The 23,208-nt window shown below is 47.6% G+C and overlaps 1 protein-coding gene across 2 annotated transcripts in view; it reads right to left on the bottom strand.

Annotated features, from left to right (window-relative positions):
- Nucleotides 1-23,208, bottom strand: part of GOLIM4 (golgi integral membrane protein 4) — a 259,785-nt gene that overhangs the window by 19,017 nt on the left and 217,560 nt on the right. For both annotated transcript variants that reach the window (XM_086944326.1, XM_086944327.1), the window contains 2 exons: nt 4,180-4,347; nt 297-365 (listed from right to left, as the gene is read on the bottom strand). In XM_086944326.1, the coding sequence (XP_086800452.1) occupies nt 297-365; nt 4,180-4,347 (237 nt within the window). The remainder of the gene's footprint in view (nt 1-296; nt 366-4,179; nt 4,348-23,208) is intronic.

The raw sequence follows: 23,208 nt of genomic DNA, 5'->3' as shown, positions 1-23,208 counted from the left end.
CAGAGATACTCCTTCGGGAGTCGATTCTAGCACATCAGAAACCCACAATTAAATTAATTAATCTTTGAAACAAATACACCAATACGAATATTTTATATATATATATTAGTATCGGTGTATTTGGTCTCTCAAAATTTGTTTTCTTTCATCAGGAGATCTTAGGCTTAAGGTTCGCTCTGAGAGAGTGTGTGGTGTATTAAATGTTGGTCATATACAAAATCAACTGTGTTGTTTACTACGTCAACTCCAGAGATTACAAATATTACTTCTCATTGTACATCGGGTGTTCAACTTACTTCTTCTTCGCCTTCTTCTTGATATTGTTCGTCAAGGTTATCCTCTTGCTGATCAGGATTTCCTGCCATCTGAATAAAAACACAAATTAGAAAATGTTCAAAAAATAATCTCTTTTTTTAGCTCAATTATTTCCGAGTATCACAGTCTCAGTGCAGCCAAACGTCCACACACAACCGCAATGATGAAATTAATGATTTAATGTAGAACGACATGCTATAATCTAGGCAGAATAAATGGTTAAACCGAAAAGTCTACACCAGCTTTCTTCAATATACAACCAGTAACCAAACTACTTAAACAGTACAAATCTGGGATACATCAGACTGTGAAACAGACAAGGGGCTTCAGTCAGCATCCAATCCCAAACTCATTTCAAGAATATTGTATTACCCGGTCAGAAAAGTGATGAATTCCACCTAACAGGCTGTAAGTCTCACTGGCCATGCAGAAAATAAAAGCAAAGGAGTCTGCCAATAAACAAACCTGGCCTTCTGTAGAGTAATAGAGATCTAGGTTACAGGACAATTGGCATTTATCTTATCTAAATTCAAAACCCATTATTAGCACATGTTTACATATAGCAAACTATGCCTCGGTGTGTACCATACTAATTGATGTATTTATTTATAGGTAGGTTTCCTTCTAGCACCAAATACCCTGCCTTCTGGGCAGTTACAAACATAGTGATATAGATGAGAAGAAAGCAGATGGATGTTGCATTGCAGGGAATCTTTAACTTCCTAGAGAAGGTGAGCCGGACCTCCCATATCCAAGTGTTACCAACCCCAGAAGATGGTCCTTCCTTCCACTGTTGTTTTGATGGTCCCAGAGAGAAAACTAAATATGATGCTGATATTTAATGGGTTGAACAACTACTTCTCAAGAAAAAGGAGGATAACTGTATACGCCTCCTCTGACTGCAAGGTAAGGGCTGACCAGGCTTCCCTACAGACCAACACTCCCTAGGCCTGCTCCCCAAGAAGCAGGACAAATATGGTCCAAGACACTGAAATTAAAAGGTCTACCTATCGTGCCTCAGCCATTTCAACCTAGAAAGGCAGGATCAGATTCTGGAACAAGTCTTGAACAGTGGACGGAGAAAGTAAAACATATACTTTCCTGGGTCTTCAAGGTCTCCTGGGTAACTTAATAAACTTCATTCTGGAGACAAATAACTGATGTCTCCAGGTTCTGAGGTGTCCCCTATCTTAAGGTAAGCCCTATAACAACCATGACACAAACCTGAACTAAGGGAGTAAGGAATTTCCCAAAAAAGGCACGGGTGTGCAAGTCGTTCCCAGAACCCAGGCCTTTGCGGTGCCAGAGTTTCCACTCAGAGGTGAAAAGCAGGATAAACCCACTGATGCTTTCAACACCACACAAAAGAGAAACAGAGGTGATTTGGTAAAACCTGGTGGATGTATCCTGATAAATTACTGACTGCATAGCAGTCAACGGCACAATGCATGGTAATATGTTTGACCTGATAGGTTTGTCCCAACATGAGTTGAGTGGTCAGAACATGACACAAACACACTAATAGCATTGCTAGTTGTTTATGAACTATTGCGCGTCGGGTCAGACAATTGCACTTTTTTTTTTTTTTTAAGAGAAAAAGGTTATGTATATTATGTATTTCCCCTAAATCTGACCCACTTCCATCTTTCTTGGAGTGCCACTGACTGCAGGTATTTATTCATTTACAGTGGGCAAAGCAGGCACCTAAATGACTGATGGGCTGCATCAATCCTTAGACACAACACGTACACGTGTCTCTAAACACGATTTTCATTTTTAATGGATGTATAAAGAATATTTGGGCCAACGCACTGGACAATGAAATGATACAAAATACAGCATAAAATGTGCAAAAAAGAAAAAATGCAACTGCATAAAAACTCAAGAATGTGATGTGGAACACAGACAATGGCCCTTTAGAAGACAATGGAGTGAATGCTAGTAGAGCTAGAAGCTGCAGAAAGGGAGAGTACATTACAGTGTTCTGGAGCAAGCAGAGAAATAACAGGATTCAGCATAAAGTGGATTAGAAGCGGTAAATCAAATAACATATAGGAGTGTAATTAGTTTATAAAACTTAGAGACCACAAATGAGAGCGGAAGAGTGGTCCTGGTGAAAAGAGTCAAAGGTCTGGATGAGAAGGTCAATGCACTCCTGGCCAATAGTAAACGAGAAAGATGGGCCAAGTAAGATTGGTTGAAAATGGATAAAATGATTAAAAGAGCTGGGAAAGAACAAACAGAGGAACCGACTAAAGAAAGGGACAAGACTGTGCTAGAGTGAAGGTAAAGCAAATCGATCTGTGCGGTAGAAAGGTGATCAGAGTACAGTAAGAGTGCTTGAAGGTGGAAACCTCAGAGAAGGAAGGACAAGTACGATTAAAACCTTAGTAGAGGAGGAGCAAAAATTGGAATAAAAGACCAGAGATTGCTAGAGGTAAAAGAAGAACAGAGTTAACAATGTCAAAAGTGAAAACTGCCTCAAAACCTGATGGGCACAAAGGAGAAAGAAAGAGTTAGGTGTATGCGATGTGAGAAGATCATTAAGAAGAAAGGTATTTAGGCTTCGCAACATTTAAGCCCGAATCTAAGAAAAAACAAGAAGGCAGATTAGCAAGATGAGTGAACAGGGGCCGCATCTTTCATAATCTCTCACTCATAAGGAGGACTGTTAATGGCATGCGTAAGCACCAAGATGGGGACTTTGAACAAAGAAGAAATAGTAGGAGGGAATAAATGCAGTGAAGAGAAGCAGAAAAGTAGTCAAAATATAACGTCTATGGCTAAAACATAATGAAGACACTACAGGCGACAGAAGAAACAAAATAGAAGACATAGGAGCAGTAATGAAAAGATGTCTTGGTGGAGAAAGTGCTTGTAGAAGAGGCAAAAGATAGGGAACAGTGAAGGAGAAGGGAAAAAAGACGGAAAACACGTTTGACAGCCTCTGGAATGTGGAGAAATAAGACAGAGGATATGGAAGAACAGGAAAAGATATAAACAAGGTGGGAGCCCAACATACCAAATAAAAAGGTGTCAACATTAAGCACAGTAAAGACAAAAGGCTGAAGCGTGTGTAAAATTTAGATGAAGGTTTAAGTCGCCATGAAGAGCAAAGAAGTACAATTATTAACAGGCCAGGTCCTTGCAAAACACAAATAAAGGTCAGGAGCACAGTAAGACAAAACATTGCTAAAAAGAAACAGTGATAACCTAATTAGGAGCAAACAGTAAGAAAAGGAATGACTGAGATAGTATCCAAGAAGAACAGTAAACAAAAGAAGACAAGTGCCCACAGCACCACATTATTAGTAGTGCAGGGAGAATGAGAAAAGGAGAGGAATTAGCGGATAAAAGCAGCAGATGTAGAGGTAATAAGGGGGAGATTCAGGGTTCCGCACTGTATACAAATTGATAATTGAGCCTAAAGAAGAGGTCAGATGTGTGATCTGCTTTATCACACAATCGAATGATCATTCCAAAAAACAACGGCAATGAGACAGACGTGAGAAGCAGATACACTGATAGCTAGGAGTGTTAATACACCACAACCATGAAAGGGAAAATCACAGACTTAAGGGGAGGAGTAGAAACCTGTTAAAGTGTTAGACATGATAAAGATAGGGAAAAGGCTTGAATGACAGAAAGTAGTGCAGAAAAGCAGTTTGATGTAGCCAATTTCCAATCATTTCCTACACATGCCTGGATTTTTGCTTAAAATAGATAATTTTATTTTCACAAATGTAACAGAATATAGGCATTTGTAGATGTCCAAGCTATCAAAAAATTAATCTGCTGAAAAAGGAAATTGTGCTTGTGCTTAACAGGGGATAAAAGCATGTTTCCCATGAAATCAGTATCTACCACTAAATGTTCCTCCACTTCTGGATTGTCTGGTTTCCGCGGGGACTGCTTTGGTTGTTCGTTATTTTCAGACTGATTCTCGTCTCCATCTTGTCCTGCTTCTTCAAACTCATCCTCTCCTTGATTGTTGGGATCATCTGCAGGATTAACATCTTCCGCTGCTGCTTTCTGTTGACGAGAGATTGAAAAGGTTCACTGCTGAGCAGACTACCCTCCCAATTCAATGACCAATCAACAAACTGGCCGATGTCCACAATTCATTGAGGTCCTCACCAGCAGAACAAAATTGCTTCCTTCGATAATTACGCTATAAAGCCATCAAGCTGGAACAATCTCAAAGACTAGTATTGTACAATCCAATTGATGACCAATGAGATCTCACAGGCTATGTGCAGCAAGGAGGAAGCTTGTTTTAGTGGTGAAGAACCAGTTTTGGGCTGACTATGTGGAACTCAACTTTTGGTTCCTCAATTATCAGACAGTGGCCAGACCAACCAGTCCCCCAAGGTTTCAATCACTGAGCTATGCATAAGGGGGTGTATTGGAATGGGCTTATACTGTCTTGGAAGTACAAAACTAGCAGAGACAAAACCAACAGGTCTTTGATGTAACTGCATTCACATTTTTATGCCCTCCAAAAGCTGCAATCCAGCCCTTTCCCAGCACAGGTTGCAGTACTCAGACCATTACTAAAATCACTGAGTTAGACACATGCTTTCTGTAGCAAGGTTCACGTCTTAAGCCATATTTAAAGATCTCATAGAACTAACATGCCCTCTTTCACAAAACCGCCACCTTAGGGCAGCAGAGACATATAGGCACTGTAAAGATGGAGGTAGCTTTAGTATAGTAGATTAGGTAAGGTGGGTAGGTAAGTTACTGCAGGTATGGAAAGCAAATGGTTATGGTACTTAGGCACCGTAGGTATGTATGATAGGTTAGATATGATATAGGCTGACTTTATTGTAGGTCAGTTATGGTATGTATGGTGAATTTGGTCAAGTAGATTAGGTATGGTGGCAAGGTAATGTAGGCAGATTTGGTAGGTAAGGTGGGTAGGCTGGCATGGTAGATTAGGTATGACACATGGCAGGTTGGCATGGCAAGTCACATATGCATAAAAGGTTGAACAGGTTTGTCTGAAGAAGAAAAGTGAACAATTTCTAGATTTTTTGTTTTTTCTAACATTGTTAACAAGTGCTTTGTCATATGTGAGGCAGGAAATTGTTTACAGTTTCAAAGCTTCAAATATAAAATAAAAATACAGACCTGCAGGATAATAAAAACTACTATTATTTATAAAAGTAATACGGATATAAAATGAACCCCTTTGGTGATCGCACTATTAGCAGAACTAAGCTGTACGTTCAAAGAACAGTGTTACAAAATCGAGGCAGAAGTTGAAGTTTGCTATGATAGTGCTCAAATGGAACTTGTAATGGTTTCAAGAAAATAGTGTGATCTTGTTCCATCTAGGTTTACATTGGAACTCCTGGAGCTGTGGTGCCAGACCTGCGAGTGTGCCCCAGGGCTGATGCCAATAAATAACTTTAATATCAAGGAAGAGGACTTCGAAGCCACATTTACCCAGCAAAGTAAATATTTCACAGTAGATAAATGTGACAATGGGTCAGTATTTTTACAGAGTCGTAAAAGTCTGTCATGCACATTTACTTTGTTTGCAATAAAGCGGTGTACATCAAAGCGTGTGGTACCACGACAGCTAGTAAAACAAATGAACCAGCAAGTGTGATAAGTGTATAGCATTGTGACCTTATAATCTGACAGGTTTAGGCATTCACACATCGAGTGGAAGAGTCATAAGTCAGCAAGTGAATGCCAACAAAGGGAATACATCAAAGAACACGTTAGGGCTCATTTTCGAGCTACAAATTGCAGTTTTACTAATAGACCAATTGATCCCATCACCAAGATCTAATGGGAACACAAATGGAAAGCAGAACTGCCCTAAAAATGCCACTGTCATGATCATGGCCCAGCCAAGCAATGGCAAGTTAGAATAAAGACATAAGAGAACTGACCCAAAGCACACACTCTACCCCTCTTTCTTTGTGATGCCAACGGGCCTTGTGGTAATACACAGCTAAAGTTTTCTGTAGCGAGACCTAACAGGGCCATAGTAAACAGGCAATACAATGCTTTAAAATATCCTCATCAGGCACGAGTCCAAGGGGGCTGCTAAACACGAGTCCAAATTGCACACACACCAATTACCAATTACTGCACTCCAATACTAAAACACCTACTTTCTACTACAGTGGGGAGTGGTAATTACTGGGTTCAGAATTGCACCTGATAACACGTTGCACCTCTGCAAAGAGGAATTACTTGCAATTTATATTTGAATCCACACAGGCCAGTGGTGCACACCCCGATATTGCATTCATTTTGCAGCTGTGATTTACGGCAAACCACCACACTGGGCAAACTTCCCAGCAAATGCAAACTGACCACGACTTGTAATCCAATAGTGTGTCTGGACAGTGAGATGGAATCTGCAAGGCACTCACTTAGTCCTTCAGATGCATCAAGAAGAACAGGTTAGTGAGGGCTTGGTAAACTCTCCAAAAGGAAGAGGTGCCTATTTTATTTTCAAATTTCAAATTCTGCCCTCTTCTGAAATCCAGGGATGGAGGGACGTGCTTAAAAGAAAGGAGAACCACCCAACTAACACCTTTATTCATTAGGTTTTTGACTCTGACAAATGCAAGCTCCCTTTGCGCACACAGGGGCAGAAGGACTCCCGCCAGCCCTATTTCACACAATTCACCACATTCGCTAGCCGAGTTACGGATTCGGATTCCTGGCGAGCCCGTCAAGCCAAACACATCTACAGACAGATGTGGCCTCATAAACTAAGAATAATGTCGTTTAACCCCTCCCCTGCTGATGATGGAACCGCTCCGTCATCAGCTGCGGTGGCGCTGATGACGGAGCGGTTCCGTCATGGCCCGCCCGACGCTCCTGCGCGGCGCGAATTCCGCGCTGAGCGTTCTATTGAGCGGGCGGGGCCATGATGGAACCGCTCAGTCATAAGCACAGCGCAACCGACGCTGGTGACGGAGCGGGTCCGTCACCAGCATGCGCCCGCCGCATTTCCGCCCCGCCCCTTTAGCACTGCGGCGGAATAGCCGCCACAGTGAAGGGGTTAAGCATAGTCAGCCCGGTCAATCGTGGACATGACACAATGGTTAATCTGAAGCACTCACATTACTTTGCAATGTGCAACATTAAACACCTAGTACTGCACTATGCGAGGGGGACAGCAGACATTGCACGAACGGTAACTTATTTAAAAGTGAACATTTTGCTCAATCTCAAATCTGCCTCCATTTGCCAACAGTCTCAGTTTTTACGCATATACTTAGAAATGTCCCTTTGTGTTCCAACATGCATTACTAAAGCAATTGGGTGTGGCAGACCTCTTTTTCCAAGTACAGTGTACATACTGCTGAATGTAATTAGAGTAAATACTGATTCACTCTGTTCCTCTTGACTTGTACACCCAGTGTTTATGGACAGCACATTTTCTTGAAGGAACCACCTCACTCTGTTGTGTTTTGGGTGTCATGGAATGGAGTTCAGAGTTGGGCGTAGCAATCCTACGTGCGAGGAGGGCAGGTGAGCTTCCAGGCTCATGTTGGAATGCACTTTCTAACATTTATTGTTGGGTACATTTTCTTAGAAAGTTCACTGTTCAATTCCCATCACAAGTACCTAGTAATCCATTAGATTTGTGAATGTTGTTAGCACCACTTGGATTCTCATCCTGTTACTACTATACACCCACACAAGAGAAATGTATACAAAACATGTAGGTTTGAAGGAATTAAATGGTTTCCAATGTAGTAGGCAAACAAGCCAGTAACTAAGCACCAACCGCAATGTCCCGAATAGAAAAAAAAGCAAATAAATATATCACCCTGAGGATATCAGCAAGTCATCTTTTGTGAGAAGCTTTTCCCTATGCGGCACTGAGGTATGTTAAGGCATCTTTATGAGCAACCACAAACTAGTGCTCTGTATTTTGTACTCACAAATGTTTACTGACTTTGTGTCTGAGTAACAGCACAACTGCTTACCATTCCTTGGTAGAAAAATACAGTTTCAACAATTATGACTTACGATGAGATTGATACGCATGTGAACTAGACTCCAGAAAGCATTCAAACGCCCACCTGTACAACTTTCATAATAATCTCAGCTGTTTCAGTCATGTTTTTCTCATTTTAAATCAGTTTTTGCTCTACTGGGATGGAATTTTTTTTTCACAATAAAACACAATTCAAAATGCATTTTCGGCTATGGACCAATAAGCTGCTGTGTGCCATTTACCAGTATTGGACCAATTACAAGCTGATCATAGCAGTATCCTTTCGGGAACAACCCTCTACCTGAACACAAGTGGTCCAAAGTTCCTGCAGTCTGGATTATTGGAGGCTGGGACAACAGACCTTTTCTTACTATCTGGAAATGCTAGCTGGAAATAAAATCAAGTTCGGGCATGGCTACAGGAGCAAGTGCAGCCGGACACTCGCCAACCTTGGCCACGCAATCCTTACTGCCCCTGCCACCAAATTTACCACCTGTTGGGTACACGTGGTAAATAAAAGCAAAATGTTCACAGGAATCTGGAATGAACCTGTGGATTTAGAACTGGCAATTCATGGTTGTTCATGGCTGTTGCCCATTCCCATGATAAAACTCGCAAGTGCACCATGCCAACATACAATTACTGGCTGGATTCAGTAATTCTGGAACCGGTAATTTTAGCACCTATGCACAATGCAACTCCTAATCAGGACAGGAGTGTGAAGTGAAGGCGAAGGGCACGCTAAAAGACATAAGGAAGAGTTTGCGTATCACCTAGAGCCGAACAGGTTGTCAGAGGGGTAGGACCTTTGGAGTACGTTTGACTACAAGGCATCCCCTTTTCCGCCATCCGTGAGAAACTATTATTCCACTCAAATTGGGCAGAATTTTTACGTACATCTCAGATGGAGAGATAAGTATACCGGAGGCGGGGCTTGCAGCTGGCGAAGATGGTCGCAGCCTAACAAGGCTCCCGACCCCCTGCCCGCTAATCCGGCCATTACTCCTGTCACAGCCCTGGGGGCCCCCGCCGGAGTTCGGGAGTACCCGGGGGATACTCCTGTGCCTGCTCCGGTCGAAGGATTGACCCGATCCTTCGGCCATTGAGGGAGTAAACTGGTGGCGGAGCTCCGGTCCGGAGATCCACAAGATGGTGGCGACCCCGCGATCGGCGATGCGCCTCTAACCCTCCGGCCGATTCACCCGCCCCTGCACCCCGCCTGCTCGAGCTGATCCGGTGCGAGGCGCTGCAACGAAGAGGGTGCACCTGTGGATGGCTTAGGGACCCGGAGCGGAGTCTGCCATCGCTTCGGGGCCGAGAAGTGGCCCCTCCGCAAGCCCGGAACCAGCCAAATCGACTCCCCGGCTCCAAAGGCCTGAGGCGACCGAGGATAGGGAGCCCCGGGCTGCGCTGCTCCCTCCGCCTTCCCCCGGATTACCAGGGAATGACGAACGGCTGGAACCACAGGTACGGCAGCCCCGACCAGCGGTCCCGTCTACGACGACGCTTGGAATACAGTGCCGCTCCTCCTCAACTACAACCCGGCTGCCTCGAGGGGGGGCCGCGCGAGCACGCTCATCTGCCTCCATAGCGGACATTGCCTGTGCGGCTCCCTGAGCCCGGGACCTGCGTGGGAGAGCGACCATCATCCCACTGACACTGCTGGGGGCTGGGAGCGCTGGGACCACCGGTTACACGTCTGCATTATCTGGCCTAGAGCCCCATTGCAGGAGTCCCGTGAGAAGTGACCCGTCTCCGGATTGCCGGAGGAGACGCCTGAACGGTGTTTGGGAGTTGACCCCGCCACGAAAACCACGCCTGGGGACAGCCGGCGACTCCGCGACCGACATCTCCCCCCCCCCCCCTGACCGTCATTGTGGGACCCGGGCCGCCTCGGCTGGGCTTGCGAGGTCTCAGGGCTGCAGGGTGTCGCACTGGGGACGCCCCCCTGGCCCTTGCCCTCGGGCCTAGAACGCGGAGACCACCAGGAGGTGGGTGAGCAGGGACGCATACGCCTGGACTTCACCCTGGCCCCCACGGACGCCTCTCTGAGAACACCTTCCTGGGGGGGGAGCGGTGGAATCAGCAGTTTATCGTAACCCCGAAGATCGCGCTAGCGAGCAGCGTTGAGGCCAGCCCGGCAGAAGGCGGCTGGAAGTGGGGTCCCGCCTATCTGGGAGCTACGCTGTGTCCCCTGGGCTAAACCCTGCCGCCATCACTGACTTTATCGGCCTGCCGGCCCCTGCCATTATCGAGCTGCTTCCCTCTCCGGGACGAACATTAGTCATAACCATCAGAGGTGCGCTGTCCCGGTTCGGGATACTGGACTGGCACTATGGGGAAACCAAGAGGCCCGAAGGGGGAGGGAGGCACTGGCTCGGAGGCTCCTGACGACTCGGTGGCGGCCCCTCCGGATCTTCAGCAGATGCAGGACCGAATCCTAGAGGCTATCACCGCCACGAAAGATGCCCTCCATCAGGACATAGCACAAGTAGCCACGAGCCTTGGCCTCCTACGGGCGGACCGTGGGAAACTAGCGGACAGGGTTAAAACTATGGAATCGACCCTGGAGGAGCTGATTCCTGCACACAAGTCTACGGAAGGTCGATTAACGGAGGCTCTAGACCGAATACAGGCCCTTGAGCGTCGAGCAGAGGACGCAGAAAACCGCAGCAGACGAAACAACGTACGCCTTGTGGGCCTTCCGGAAAAAAGAGAGGGCTCTGACATTGTGGATTATCTGACCACTTGGCTACAGACGGAGGTGGCGCCTGAGGGTCTCTCTCCCCCTTTTTCACCATTGAAAGAGCTCACCGGGTACCCGCCAAACCACCCAGTCCGGGACAACCGCCCCGTCCGATCGTCATCAAACTGCTACATTACAAAGATAGAGACTGGCTGCTACAACGAGCGAGGACAGCGGGCCCTTTCCAAGTGGATAATTGCAAAGTAACGCTGTTCCCGGACTACACCTTCGAGACCCAGAAGCTACGGGCCTCTTTCTTATCAATCAAAAAAGAACTCAGGACAGAGGGCCTACAGTACTCGCTCCTCTTCCCGGCCAGGCTGCGAGTGGTAGTGGATGAAAAGTCCCTGTTCTTCTCTACGTCGGCGGACGCATGGGCCTGGTGGGACATGTACAAAGCTGGAACAGATGGAGCGCGCATGAGAGAGGAGGAGGAGGAGAGACTGCAACTGCCCCTGCGAAGATCTCGGAGGACGTGGAGCCGTAAGCGAAAAACTGGCAAACCTACGGTCTCACAGACGGAGAGCGAACGGAAGGCCGCACTACAAGCAGTAATTGACTTATCGGGTGCTGTCTTGACCCGGTCGGAGCGGGCCTCTGGATCAGAGACTCGAGCAACGGAATCTGAAACTGAACTGTCGGAATTTGGTGGCTTGAAGGGCCCGGAGATCACTCCGCAAACTTCGGGGGAGATTGTTGAGGGATAGGGGGGCTCTGCCGGCCCAGTTGTACCCTATGTTGATGGACTCTGATTCACCTACTGACCGGAGCAGGCAGATCTTGGGACACTAATGCTGTGAGTACCACTATTCGGTGGGCGGGGGGAAGGAGACTGAGATCCACCCCAGTAGCCAACTCGTGCCTCTTAGGGCCCATAAGGCCTCCGCGGTGCAGACTGCGGATTAGGTGGGGACGAGGGCACAGTTGCCCGCATATGGTTTGGATGGGAGCGACTCTAGCACAGTTGGGTCCTGTTCTGGGGGAGGGTGGGGAGCCCGAGGCAGTTGGGGGAGCCAGGGGCGCTGTTATGGGAGGGGGGAGGAGGGTTGTTATTGTGGGGGGGAGGGACTGTGTCATCATGAGTGATCGGGTGTACGGACATTGCGAACAATTCCATACTGCATGGGACAATGGCTAATAACGGAACGATAAAGTGTGTAACCTGGAATGTGAGGGGGCTGCATACCATGTCCAGACGACACAAAATACATGCCTACTTGGTTCGAAGGGGGGGTTCACATTGCGCTACTGCAGGAAACGCATTTAACGAAACAAGAGGGAATAGCACTGCAGCGTAGATGGAGGGGTCACTTGTTTAACACTACATATTCGGCCTTCGCTAGGGGAGCTTTGATCTGGATTAGAGCGGGCACCCCATTCCAAGTTACTCGCCAGGTGGTGGATCCAGAGGGAAGGTTCGTAGCGGTGGAGGGAACCCTTAGAGGGCACCACATAGTGCTTTGCAGCGCGTATGCACCTAATGTAGACCAGGCTGCGTATTATGCGCGACTCTCCGGAGAACTAGCCAGTTACCTCGCAGGCCCTGTCCTACTGGGGGGAGACCTTAACTCAGTGCTGGACGTAGACCTAGACAGATCGCACCCTCCATTACACTCGTACCCAGTGCACAGATTGGCGAAGTGTAGACTAGACTGGCAGGGACAGTGGGGATTGACGGATGCTTGGCGCGCGCAGCACCCAACAGAACGGGACTACTCATGCCACTCTAGCCTCCACGACCTCCACGTTCGTATTGATGCCTTTCTTGTGCTCTCCGCTTGTGCTCCCTGCAATCGTCCGCACTGAATATCTAGCGCGCACGATCTCGGACCACAACCCCCTGTTGCTATCGCTTGATTGGATGGCCGAAATCTCCAAGGTCCCAACGTGGCAGCTCCGTCCAGATACTTTAGATGACCCGCCATTCCGCGAGGCGTTAAAGGAAAGGATTGAACAATATTTTGCCGAAAACGACAGGTCTACCGACTCTAGAGCCACGGAATGGGACGCACTAAAGGTTGTAGTCCGCGGGCATTGTATCGGAAAATTTGCGGGCGCCCGCAAGACGTTGCTAGACGACTTGGACAGGGCGGAACGCAAGTTGCGCGAGATTGAGCGTTCGCGCCCGGAACAACCTGACGTTTAGGGAGATCTCTGTGCGGCGAGAGAGGCGGTAGCGATAGAACTAGAACGCCTTCGCAGCTATGATTACCGGACATATCTGGTGAGAACGCACGCTGAAGGGGACAAGACGGGGACCCTGCTGGCTTGGCTTGCCAACCCCGCCAGACGTAGCCACCCGATACTGGCCATATCAGAGGAGGATGGCAACATGCGAACCACGCAATCGGCGATCCTGGGCAGCTTCAGGACCTACTATGAGCAATTATATAGAAGTCCGCTCGGAGATAAGGATCGGGATATAGCGGCCTTCCTAGGAGACTTACAGTTACCGCAACTAGACCGGGACCAGGCGAAAGCCTTGGGAGACCCGATAGGTCTAATGGAAATCAGGGGAGCGGTAAAGAAGATGGCCCAGAACAAGACCCCCGGCCTCGACGGATTGCCAATTGAGTTTTATTGGCGATACCTGGATCAGCTGGGACCCCGCCTGCAGATTATCTACGCGGAGGCTAAGCGTAGAGGCCGGCTACCAAGCTTGATGCGCGAAGCGTTGATGATCCCCCTACTGAAGCCGTGAAGAGAGAGTACTGACACGGCATCTTATAGGCCGTTGTCAATGCTGACCACGGATTATAAAATCCTGAGTACGGTACTAGCAAACAGGTTGCTACAGCACATGCAGACCATAGTCCATAGAGACCAATCCGGGTTTATTCCCAAGCGTAATACCAGCCACAACATTAGGAGATTGACCCGCTTGTTGTCTAGCCCACCTTCGGAGGTGCGGACCCCCCTGGTATTGGCGGTGGATATAGAGAAGGCTTTTGATAGCCTGGAATGGGGTTACCTCTATAGTGTGCTGCGGAGCTTTGGGCTCGGAGAGGGCTACATACAATGGACAAAGGTATTATATGCTGAAGCGAAGGCAAGGGTGAAGGTAGGTACCCTGATCTCGGACCAATTTGAGGTGCTTCGCGGCACCAGGCAGGGCTGCGCATTATCTCCACTACTATTTGCCCTAGCAGTGGAACCCCTGTCGGCGATGGCTAGGAAGGGCACCTACTACGAGGGTCTAACTCATGGCGGGACACATCATTTTATCTCGCTATACGCAGATGACCTCCTGCTCTTCTTGGAGGACGCCGATGAGGCACTATCAGGAGCCGAAAGACTCCTGAGGCGCTTTGGAGAGATATCTGGCCTGAAGGTTAACTGGGCAAAGACTTGCTTATTCCCCCTACGTAAACACGAGACTCAGCCCCTTCTCCGACCTCTCCTCAGGTGGGAGCCCAGCTGCCTGGACTACCTGGGAGTACATGTTTACCATGATGAGGCAGACTTGCTAGATGGGAACGTTGGACGCTGTATCCGAGCCTTAAAAGGCAATATGTCCTTCTGGGCCACTCTCCCGTTATCGGTAACAGGCCGCATATCGCTGCTAAAAATGATAGCATTGCCCCGCTTGCTATATTATTTCCGGACCTTGCCTGTTTGGGTCCCAGCCGCGACTTTCCGACTGCTGCGGTCACTGATTATTTCCTTTCTATGGGGCGCGGGCAGGCGAAGAGTGGCACTGTCCACCCTAACCCGCCCAAAGGATGAGGGAGGCCTAGCTGTCCCAGACTTTGAGCTTTATTATTTGGCAGCTCGGCTCCAGACCTTTACGCAGGAAATTGCTAGAGTTTATCGCGGGCCGGAACACGACCGAGACAGCGGCGTCCCCCGGCATGTGCTGGCCTTCATTGCCCTACGGCAAAAATTGCCATTGAGGGACCTGTCTTTAGAGGAAAGAACTCTCCGCCTCTGCTGGAACCGCTCGGCGAAACGCGCGAGGATTCGCTGCCCTTATGCACCCGAGATCCCCCTCGGTATGATAACGGCGCTGTCGCACGGGGGCGACTGGTCACACCTGCAGAGATGGGAAGAAGCGGGGCTGCAGGTGGTGGGAGACTTGTACGAGGATGGAGCGCTGGTCCCATATCAGGCGCTGCAAGAACGCTTCGACCTCCCACGTGGCGACTACTTATTGCACGCGGCAATAGTGCGTGCCATACAGGGCCATTGGGGAATGGGGCTGGCAGAGCCGCCGACAGCTCAGGCCTGCCAGTACGTCATGATGTCGGCGGGCACCCATAAGGCGGTTACGTGCCTGTACTCGAGAATGCGGAGGGAAACGCTGCAACCACTGACTACTTTGAAAGCCAAGTGGGAACTGGATTTGCAGATGGCGATCCCGGACACCACATGGATGCAACTGGTAGGAAGGGCTAGGAAGAGCACGAGGAACGCACGATTTCAGCTTATCCATTTTTATGTTCTCCACAGAGCTTACCTTACCCCGGGCAACATTCAAAATATTTTGGGGCAGAAGAGGCTGCTTGCCCACGCTGCAACACACTAGGGGCGGATCTGACTCACATGCTCAGAGAATGCCCCCACCTACAAGATTACTGGTGTGAAGTCGGCGACACTTTGAACGAAGCCGCAGACAGGGACCTCCAATACACTATGGCAGTCAGCGTCTTACATTGGTTCCCGCACACACCCAAAAATAGGATGTCGAGCAAGTTCATAGATATGGGCCTCCTTTTGGCCAAGCGGGAATTGACGAGGGGGTGGAAGGCGAAAGCGAGCCCGACTCATCGGAGATGGCTCGCTGAATTTTTGAAATGGGCGGCGAGTGAGAGCACAATTAGGTACCAGCTAGCGCGCAGAAGGGCAGATGAGCGAGCCCTAGAGGCGGCTACGGAATGGGAAATCTTAGTGCAAGCGCTGCGCGATAGTACATTAGAAGAGGAGGAGGATGAGCCAGAAGAGTAAGCTGACACCGCCAGCGACCAGGGGAGGCCTTCATCAACACCAGTGGCACACACACACGACAATTACCCAAGACCCCTTGCTTGCGGTTATTCAAACTCAATTTCTGACCGAGAACGACTGATGACACATGGGGGGGGGGAGGGGGGAATCCAAGGACCGGGGAGGGACTCCCTTTAAGCAGTGTAGTTTGGATTCTAGTTATAGGCACTACAGGGAGAGGGGGGTTTGGGGGGAAAAAATTAAAAGCAGACAACGGAACCCCCCACAGGCGCCGTACGATGTCCTCCGAAAGCGAAGATTGCATTGCTCTGGGATTTTGCCGCCCAACCTCCGGGTTATGGGCAGAACGGCTGTGTACACCTGATCGGATCCTTAAAACGTGAGGGGGGGGATTTCACGATGTTGATACTAATGTGATTGATTATACTGTGATTGGTTCTGCAATAAAAATAGTTTACCAAAAAAAAAAAAATGGAGAGATAAGTATACCCTCCATTACTTCACGAAGGGACAGCTGTCTGTTCCTTCAACATAAAAATACATAGGAAAAATCCTTACCTAAATCCAGGGAGGGAATTTTTTTTTCCCCTGAAGAAAGCCTAGGACCGAGCAGGCCATTTAAAAGGGCTGAAACATGTTGGCAGATTCTTAGGGTCATAGGACCATCACCCCCAAAAAGACACACACTTTTACATATTTTAATATCCGCTATGTCCCCGTGAATAAAGGGATACCTGGGGAACGGAGTAGGACTTTTATCTTTAGACCCCCTGGCCTACATCTCCTCAGCACTCCCCGAAATACAGTCAAGCCCACCCTGACCTTTAGGAGCCGGGGTGAACCCGATGATGAAGCATGACACCAATAGGGTGTGTGAGGGTTTATTTATTTATTTATTTATTTTGAAAGTTTTATATAGCGCGAACAAGATCTTTGCAGATATCAGAGCGCTTTACAGACAAGGGTACAACATGTGAGTAAATAACAATTGGGGTGGGGAGGTACATGCGGGAGCATAGTCAGGCAGATACATCAATAATGATACAAGTACAAATAGGTGGTAGCGTAAACAATCAGGTAGGTCAATAACACGAGTCATACAAAAATGCAAAAAGATCAGTAGAACTGAATGGTACAGCGTCTGTAAATATCATCCCCAGTAATAATTCAAGTGTATTTAGCCATGAGGATAGCTTTTACTTCTTTCTTACAAAGTATGGTAGAGGAGATGAGCCTGGTTTCAGGGGGGAGCGAGTTCCAGATCCTGGGTGCCATTCCTGAGAAGGAGCGTTTATAGGTTTTTTCCTTGCGGAATCTTTGGGGCTTTAGCAAAAGATTGTTTGTGCCTCTAGTGTTTCTGGAGCCTCCAGAAATCGTCAGCTTCTGAGCGAGGTATCCGGGAGAGCTCATGTGGACAGCCTTGTGCGTCATGCAGGCGATTTTCAGATGTATTCTGGCTTCAAAAGGCAGCCAGTTCAGGGATTTCAGGTCAGGGGAAATGTGTGAGTGTTTTTTTGATCCAGTGATGAGTCTCGCTGCGGCGTTTAGAGAGGCTCTTATGGGTGCCATAGTAGTTAGGGGGAGACCGCAGAGGGCGATGCTGCCGTAATCTATTCGAGGGATGACTAGTGCTTGTACCGCAGTTTGGAAATCTTTGGCTGGAAGGAAGGGTTTGAGTTTCCTTAAGGTATTGATCTGGTAGTTTGCACCCTTAGTTGCTTTGTCGATGTGTTCCTGCGTGTTGAGGTTGGTGTCAAGTGTTATGCCTAAAGATTTTGCTAAGTCCACGATGGTGGGATGAACATTGAGTGCCGTTAGGTGTTTAAGCCAGATTTGAGCGGTAGTGCTCTTCGCTTCCATAGAGGCAGTTTCTGATTGTCTCACTAGCTGACATGATACCCATGAGTTATGAATGGGAAACAGTACTCAAGATCTGAAAAGGAGCAACTGGGACTATGTCTTGCAGGTACAAAAGGGAGTGGTGATGGACGGAGCACCCGAACCAATCAAACACTCACACCCAGTCAACAGACCTGGGTTCAATCCATCACCGCTCTCCAGCCCACTCTGCCACCCCAGCCCAGACATGGCCACATGCAAATCAGTCCGACCCTGTGCCTCATGGGAACAGTCCAGCCCGAACTGCCAAGCCATGCCTTCCCTGGACCGGAAACAAGCTACCAAGGACCGGTTTCTGGCATTCCAGCCTTCTTCAGCCCGGCTTGCTTGAATCCAGTGGCAAAGTGACCAAGGGACTCACGTCTGAGCATATGGCCATGTCTGAACCGGGGTGGCAGAGTGGGCCAAAGTACGGCGATGGACCAAAGCCAGATCTGCCGACTGGGTGTGAGTATCCGACTGGCTCACATGCTCCGTCCATCCCCACCCCCTTTTGTACCGCTTTGTTCGCCATAAGTTGGCAGGGTATGCTCAGACGTGAGTCCCTTGCTCACTTTGCCACTGGATTCAAGCAAGCCGGGTTAAATAACATTCAGCGTGTATGCCACATAAGCTTTATTTTTTGAGCTTGGTGGTTTTGGATACCTTAAGGTAGTTATGGTACCCACTGGCACCTGAGCACTCCACTCACGGACCCTCAAAGTGTGAGGCTTTTTTCCTCGTTTGCCTGCTGTGCAATTGCTGGCGGCCCACTTGGCACTGCATATCTTGTCCACGCTCAGGTGCTCACTGCAGCATTGCACTTGTACAGTCGCATATGGTCTACAATTTTTTAGGAACGGCTGTACTTAGAGTACATCCTTCTGATGAGCCAGGTGGGGAGATTAGTATAGACACCGAAAAGGGACTACTAGAGCCTTCTTTGAAAAAGCAGTATTATGAATGAGACTGCCTCATTCAACTAAGGGGTATGCCGTGTTGCCTGTAGGATCTATGTGCCAACCTGAAATTACTGTGCATGTAAACAGAGGATCCAGCATGCACAGGAAAGTCTGCCATCGACATTGCAGGGCTATCTAATCCATGTAGTGACAGTGGATTCTGACACTGCCAGGACTTTGATGAATACTTTCATTTTTTTTTTCTATTACCCTCTAGAGACTGCGCTGCCAACAGGGGCTACTTCAGCTATTTTTTTTTTTAACTGCTACATACCGTTTATTATTTACATTGTATATTTTTGTTGTTCTTTTACCATAGTGACAATGGCTATGCAAGCCGTGGCAGAGCCCCATATTTATTTATTTCAATTTGTATAGCGCGTTATCACCCGGGGGTCTCTAAGCGCTTGTACCAGACAAATCCATAGAACCGGCAACTCCGCTACAACTCTCCCCATATGTTTAGCTCAGTCCAGGGGTACCACCAACGATGTCGGAGGACTGGCAGAAATAATATGAAATGGAGTTTGAAGGAGGTGATCCTTTTGTGACAAAAAGAAAACTTGTCATGTTGCAGCATTTCTTGGGTGTGAAGGGCAGCAGAATTTGTGAATAAATCCTTCATTTTTCTATTGAGAGCAGGACAATGCTTCAGATGAAGAAAACATAATTTAAGGGTGTTGAGTACTTTGTGATAACTACACAGCACTGCTGCAGTGTTTGGGCCCTGTGTAGACCAGCACCACTGGAAGCATTTCTGAAAACTAGAGGCCCAGTTAATTCTGGGTGGTGAGGCCGGTGTATCTCAGAACGTTTTCTTACCCAGAATGGCATGACAATGTCAAAACTATTCCTAAACAAATAAAATATCTTCTGACTTTCCATGAAGATTGGCTCCAATATCTGTTCCATAGTCTGCTGCATCCTGGAAAAGCTATCAATCCTTCACATTTCTCAAAACAAGACTTGCATTCCACCTTTTTGTTTTCCCACAAATGCCCTATAAATGTCCAAGTATGGGTGAGAAACTTCATTTCCTCATATTTATGTGACAGAAACTTTCTGAACCTGCAGCCAACATCGACCTGCAATCTCAAACTTTTTTCGAGGAAAACAGGACCTCAAATTTGTGGGTGAACCTATTGTGGTAGACGGGTTGGTCAAAGTAGCATTAATACCATTTTTATGTGGTTACAGTTTGGTCTAGATCCTATCATATTGATAAGGCCCACTAACATGTGGGGTACTGTTTTTCTTGGGAGACGTTTGAATGCAGAATGGGAAGCAGTTTGCTACTAACTGGAGTGACGTAGATTTTATCCACATAAAACGCTGGAAATTTAAAATGTTACTACTCTGTAAGCATCGGTTTGTGGCATGTACTACTGTAGATTCCGATACTTTGCCTACTTCTGCCATCTAGTGTTGGGCTAAGACATGTACACCTTGTTTTAGTCGTTTCGATTACATATTGTGGTATTGTGCATGGGCATCAGATCGAACGCTACATTGCTTTTTCCTGAACGGAGGGCGAGAATGAAGATGGAGCATACAGAATACAAAAAAGATGACCATGCAAAGCAAAGAACATAAGACTGATAGTAAAATAATAGAATCTGCAACGACCTCAGGCAACAAGGGAGAAGGGTAGGTGCATGGGAATATACAGGACTACATGCCACAAACAGATGCTTACAGGGTCTGTAACATTTTCCGTTCTTAGCATGTAGCTGTAGATACACATGCTATGCATTGACTGCAAAGCAGTCCTCCTAAAAGCAGTGGCTTAGTCAAAGGATGACGCAGAAGACTGGAAACATGTATGTAGGACTGCCTAGCCAACTCTAGCTTGCTGTCTGGCCAGAAAATCCACACAGTAATGTTTAGTGGAGGCATGTAGGGTAGATCGGCTAGCTGCTTTGCAGATGTCAGCTAATATATGTTACTCAAGAAAGCCAAGAAGCCCTTTTACGAGTGGAATGAGGTCTAGGAGGGCAGGAAGGGTTCTCTTAGCTTTGGCATTACAAGTTTGTATGTATTTGACTATCCAACGTGCTGCGCCTGCCTTGGAAAGAGCACTTCCCTAGTGAGGCTTGGAGTAGGACTCAAACAGACAGTTGTTGGGTCTTACAAAATGGTTTTGTTTTTGTTCTACCAATATAGTACATGAGTGCTCTTTTGACATCAAGTATGCAGAGCTCATTGTGCTACAGATTGTAGATGTGGGAAGAAAACTGGCAGTTCGATCATCTGTAAGGTAGAAGGTAGAGACCACCTTCGAAAGGACTTTTGGATTATTATTATTATTATTATTATTATTATTATTATATTTCTTATATAGCGCCAGAATCGACCCCCGAAGGGGTATCTCCGCGCTTGCCTTGGGAACCCGTCCTGGTTTTTCCCTGTGAGATAGCCCCTACAGGGCATCCCCAAGGTGAAAGCCAGGCATCCCGCCGCGGGGGGGCCGTTGTGGAGATTGAGCAAGCTTAATGCCCAGAGTTGCAGAGTGTGAACCCATGATTAGGTCAGGCACCGAAGCGAGAATTATCGAGTCCATGGACATTTGAGCTCAAGACCCTGCCGCGTCGGGAATTGAACCCTGGTCCCGGGTCTGACCTCTGCTTCAGGGTCTGCCTGCTCTAACCAGTGAGCCACACTTCTCCACATTCGTTCTGAGGACGAAACTAGCTTGGTGTACTTGGAAAATGTATCTTCTAAAGTGAGAGCGTGTATTTCACTGACTGGTCTTAAGGAAATGATGGCCACAAGGAAAGCTGCATTCCAAGACAGGAATTGCAGTGGGCACTAGTGAAAGGGATTCAAAAGGAGGACCAATGAGGACAATGCTTAAGATGCAAACCAGGGTAGGGGAGTGTCCTGGGTGGAATAACTCTTTAAAGGGTTTTCATAGAACCTATAAAAACAGGTATTTTGAATAAGAACATTGCCTGTTCTGTAGGTAGGCAGCTATGATAACCAAGTGTAATCTGATCAATGTATAGGTTAGGCCTGATTTCCGCAGGTGCAAAAGGTAACACACAGTATCCTGAACCTGTGCTGTGAGGGGATTAATGTTTTGCAGGCAGTAGTGTATAAAATGTTTCCATCTGGCTGTGTAACAGGCCCTTCTGTTAGGTCTGCGCTCCTCTTAAAGAATAGACTGATACTCTTGTAATAGGTTGTGGTAACCAAATTCTAAGACCTCTGGAGCCAGATCGTAAGGCCGAGTTCCTGACGGGCGGATGCCTGAGAGTGCTGTGGTTTGGTGTAAGAAGTTCTGGCATACTAGAGATCTTCTCATGTGCGACTTAGAGAGTTAATATAGCAGCGTGGTATACCATGGCTGGTGTGCCCAGGTTGGTGCCACTGAATGAGCATGAGGAATGTTTGTCTCAGTCGCCTCACCATGAACAGTAGCAGTGGGAGAGGTGGAAAAGTTTAGGCAAATATCCCTGACCAACTCATCCATATTGCATTGCCTATCGACTGTGGGTGTGGTAGTGTGGCAGCGAAGATTGGGCCGTTTGAGTTTTCTATGTTGGCGAACAAATCTATTTGTGAGAGCCCACAGTGATTAAAGTATGGGAGGTGGACTTGGGGGTTGTGTACTTGTTGATGCGTCCTACTGAGCACGTCCGCTATCTCACTGTCCACCCCAGGAAATATGCTGTTTGAGTACGGTTATTCTGTGGTGTATTGCGCACCAGCAGATCCTTTAGGCCACACTGAACAACTGTGGTAAATTTGTGTGCCCTTGTTTCTGAAAGGTGGAACGCAGCAGTAGTGTTGTCAGTGCTTATCAGGATGTCTTGTACTGAAGGATGGGGAGAGAATCACGGAGAGCAAGCTGCATCGCAAGCAACTATAGGTGACTGATATGAAGGTGTGGGGTAGGGGACCTCTGACCCTGAACAGTAATATGTTTGAGAAGAGCTCCCCAACCACTTCTGTTACCCATCGCTATAGCTGAAAAAGAGGCAACAGGTTCTAGAAGTCTTATACTCTGGCTGGTTTGGGGTAAGCTCTTTCTACCTGCGCATCTAGGACTGCACCAAGGAAAGGCTGTACCTGAAAGGGGTGAAGGTGGGAATTGGTCAGATTGATGATGAAACCCAGACTGTGCAAGGTGTGAATTGTGGTCTGGATGTGCTCTAGACAGAGATGCTATGTGGCGTTCTTCATCAGCCAGTCTATTTGGTAAGGGAACACATTGATGCTGCTCCTCCTGAGTTGAGCGGCCACCACTGTCAGATACTCTGTGCAGACCTTTGATGCAGGGGTGACCCCGAAGGGGGGCACTTTGAATTGATAATGGTGACCACTTACCATAAACCTCAGCTACCTCGGATGTGCTGAGTGGATGAGTATGTAAAAGTAGGCAT

This window comes from Lissotriton vulgaris, chromosome 11 (assembly GCF_964263255.1).
Source record: "Lissotriton vulgaris chromosome 11, aLisVul1.2, whole genome shotgun sequence".
NCBI classification, from domain to species: Eukaryota; Metazoa; Chordata; class Amphibia; order Caudata; family Salamandridae; genus Lissotriton; species Lissotriton vulgaris.
This window is presented reverse-complemented; position numbering and strand designations above follow the sequence as displayed.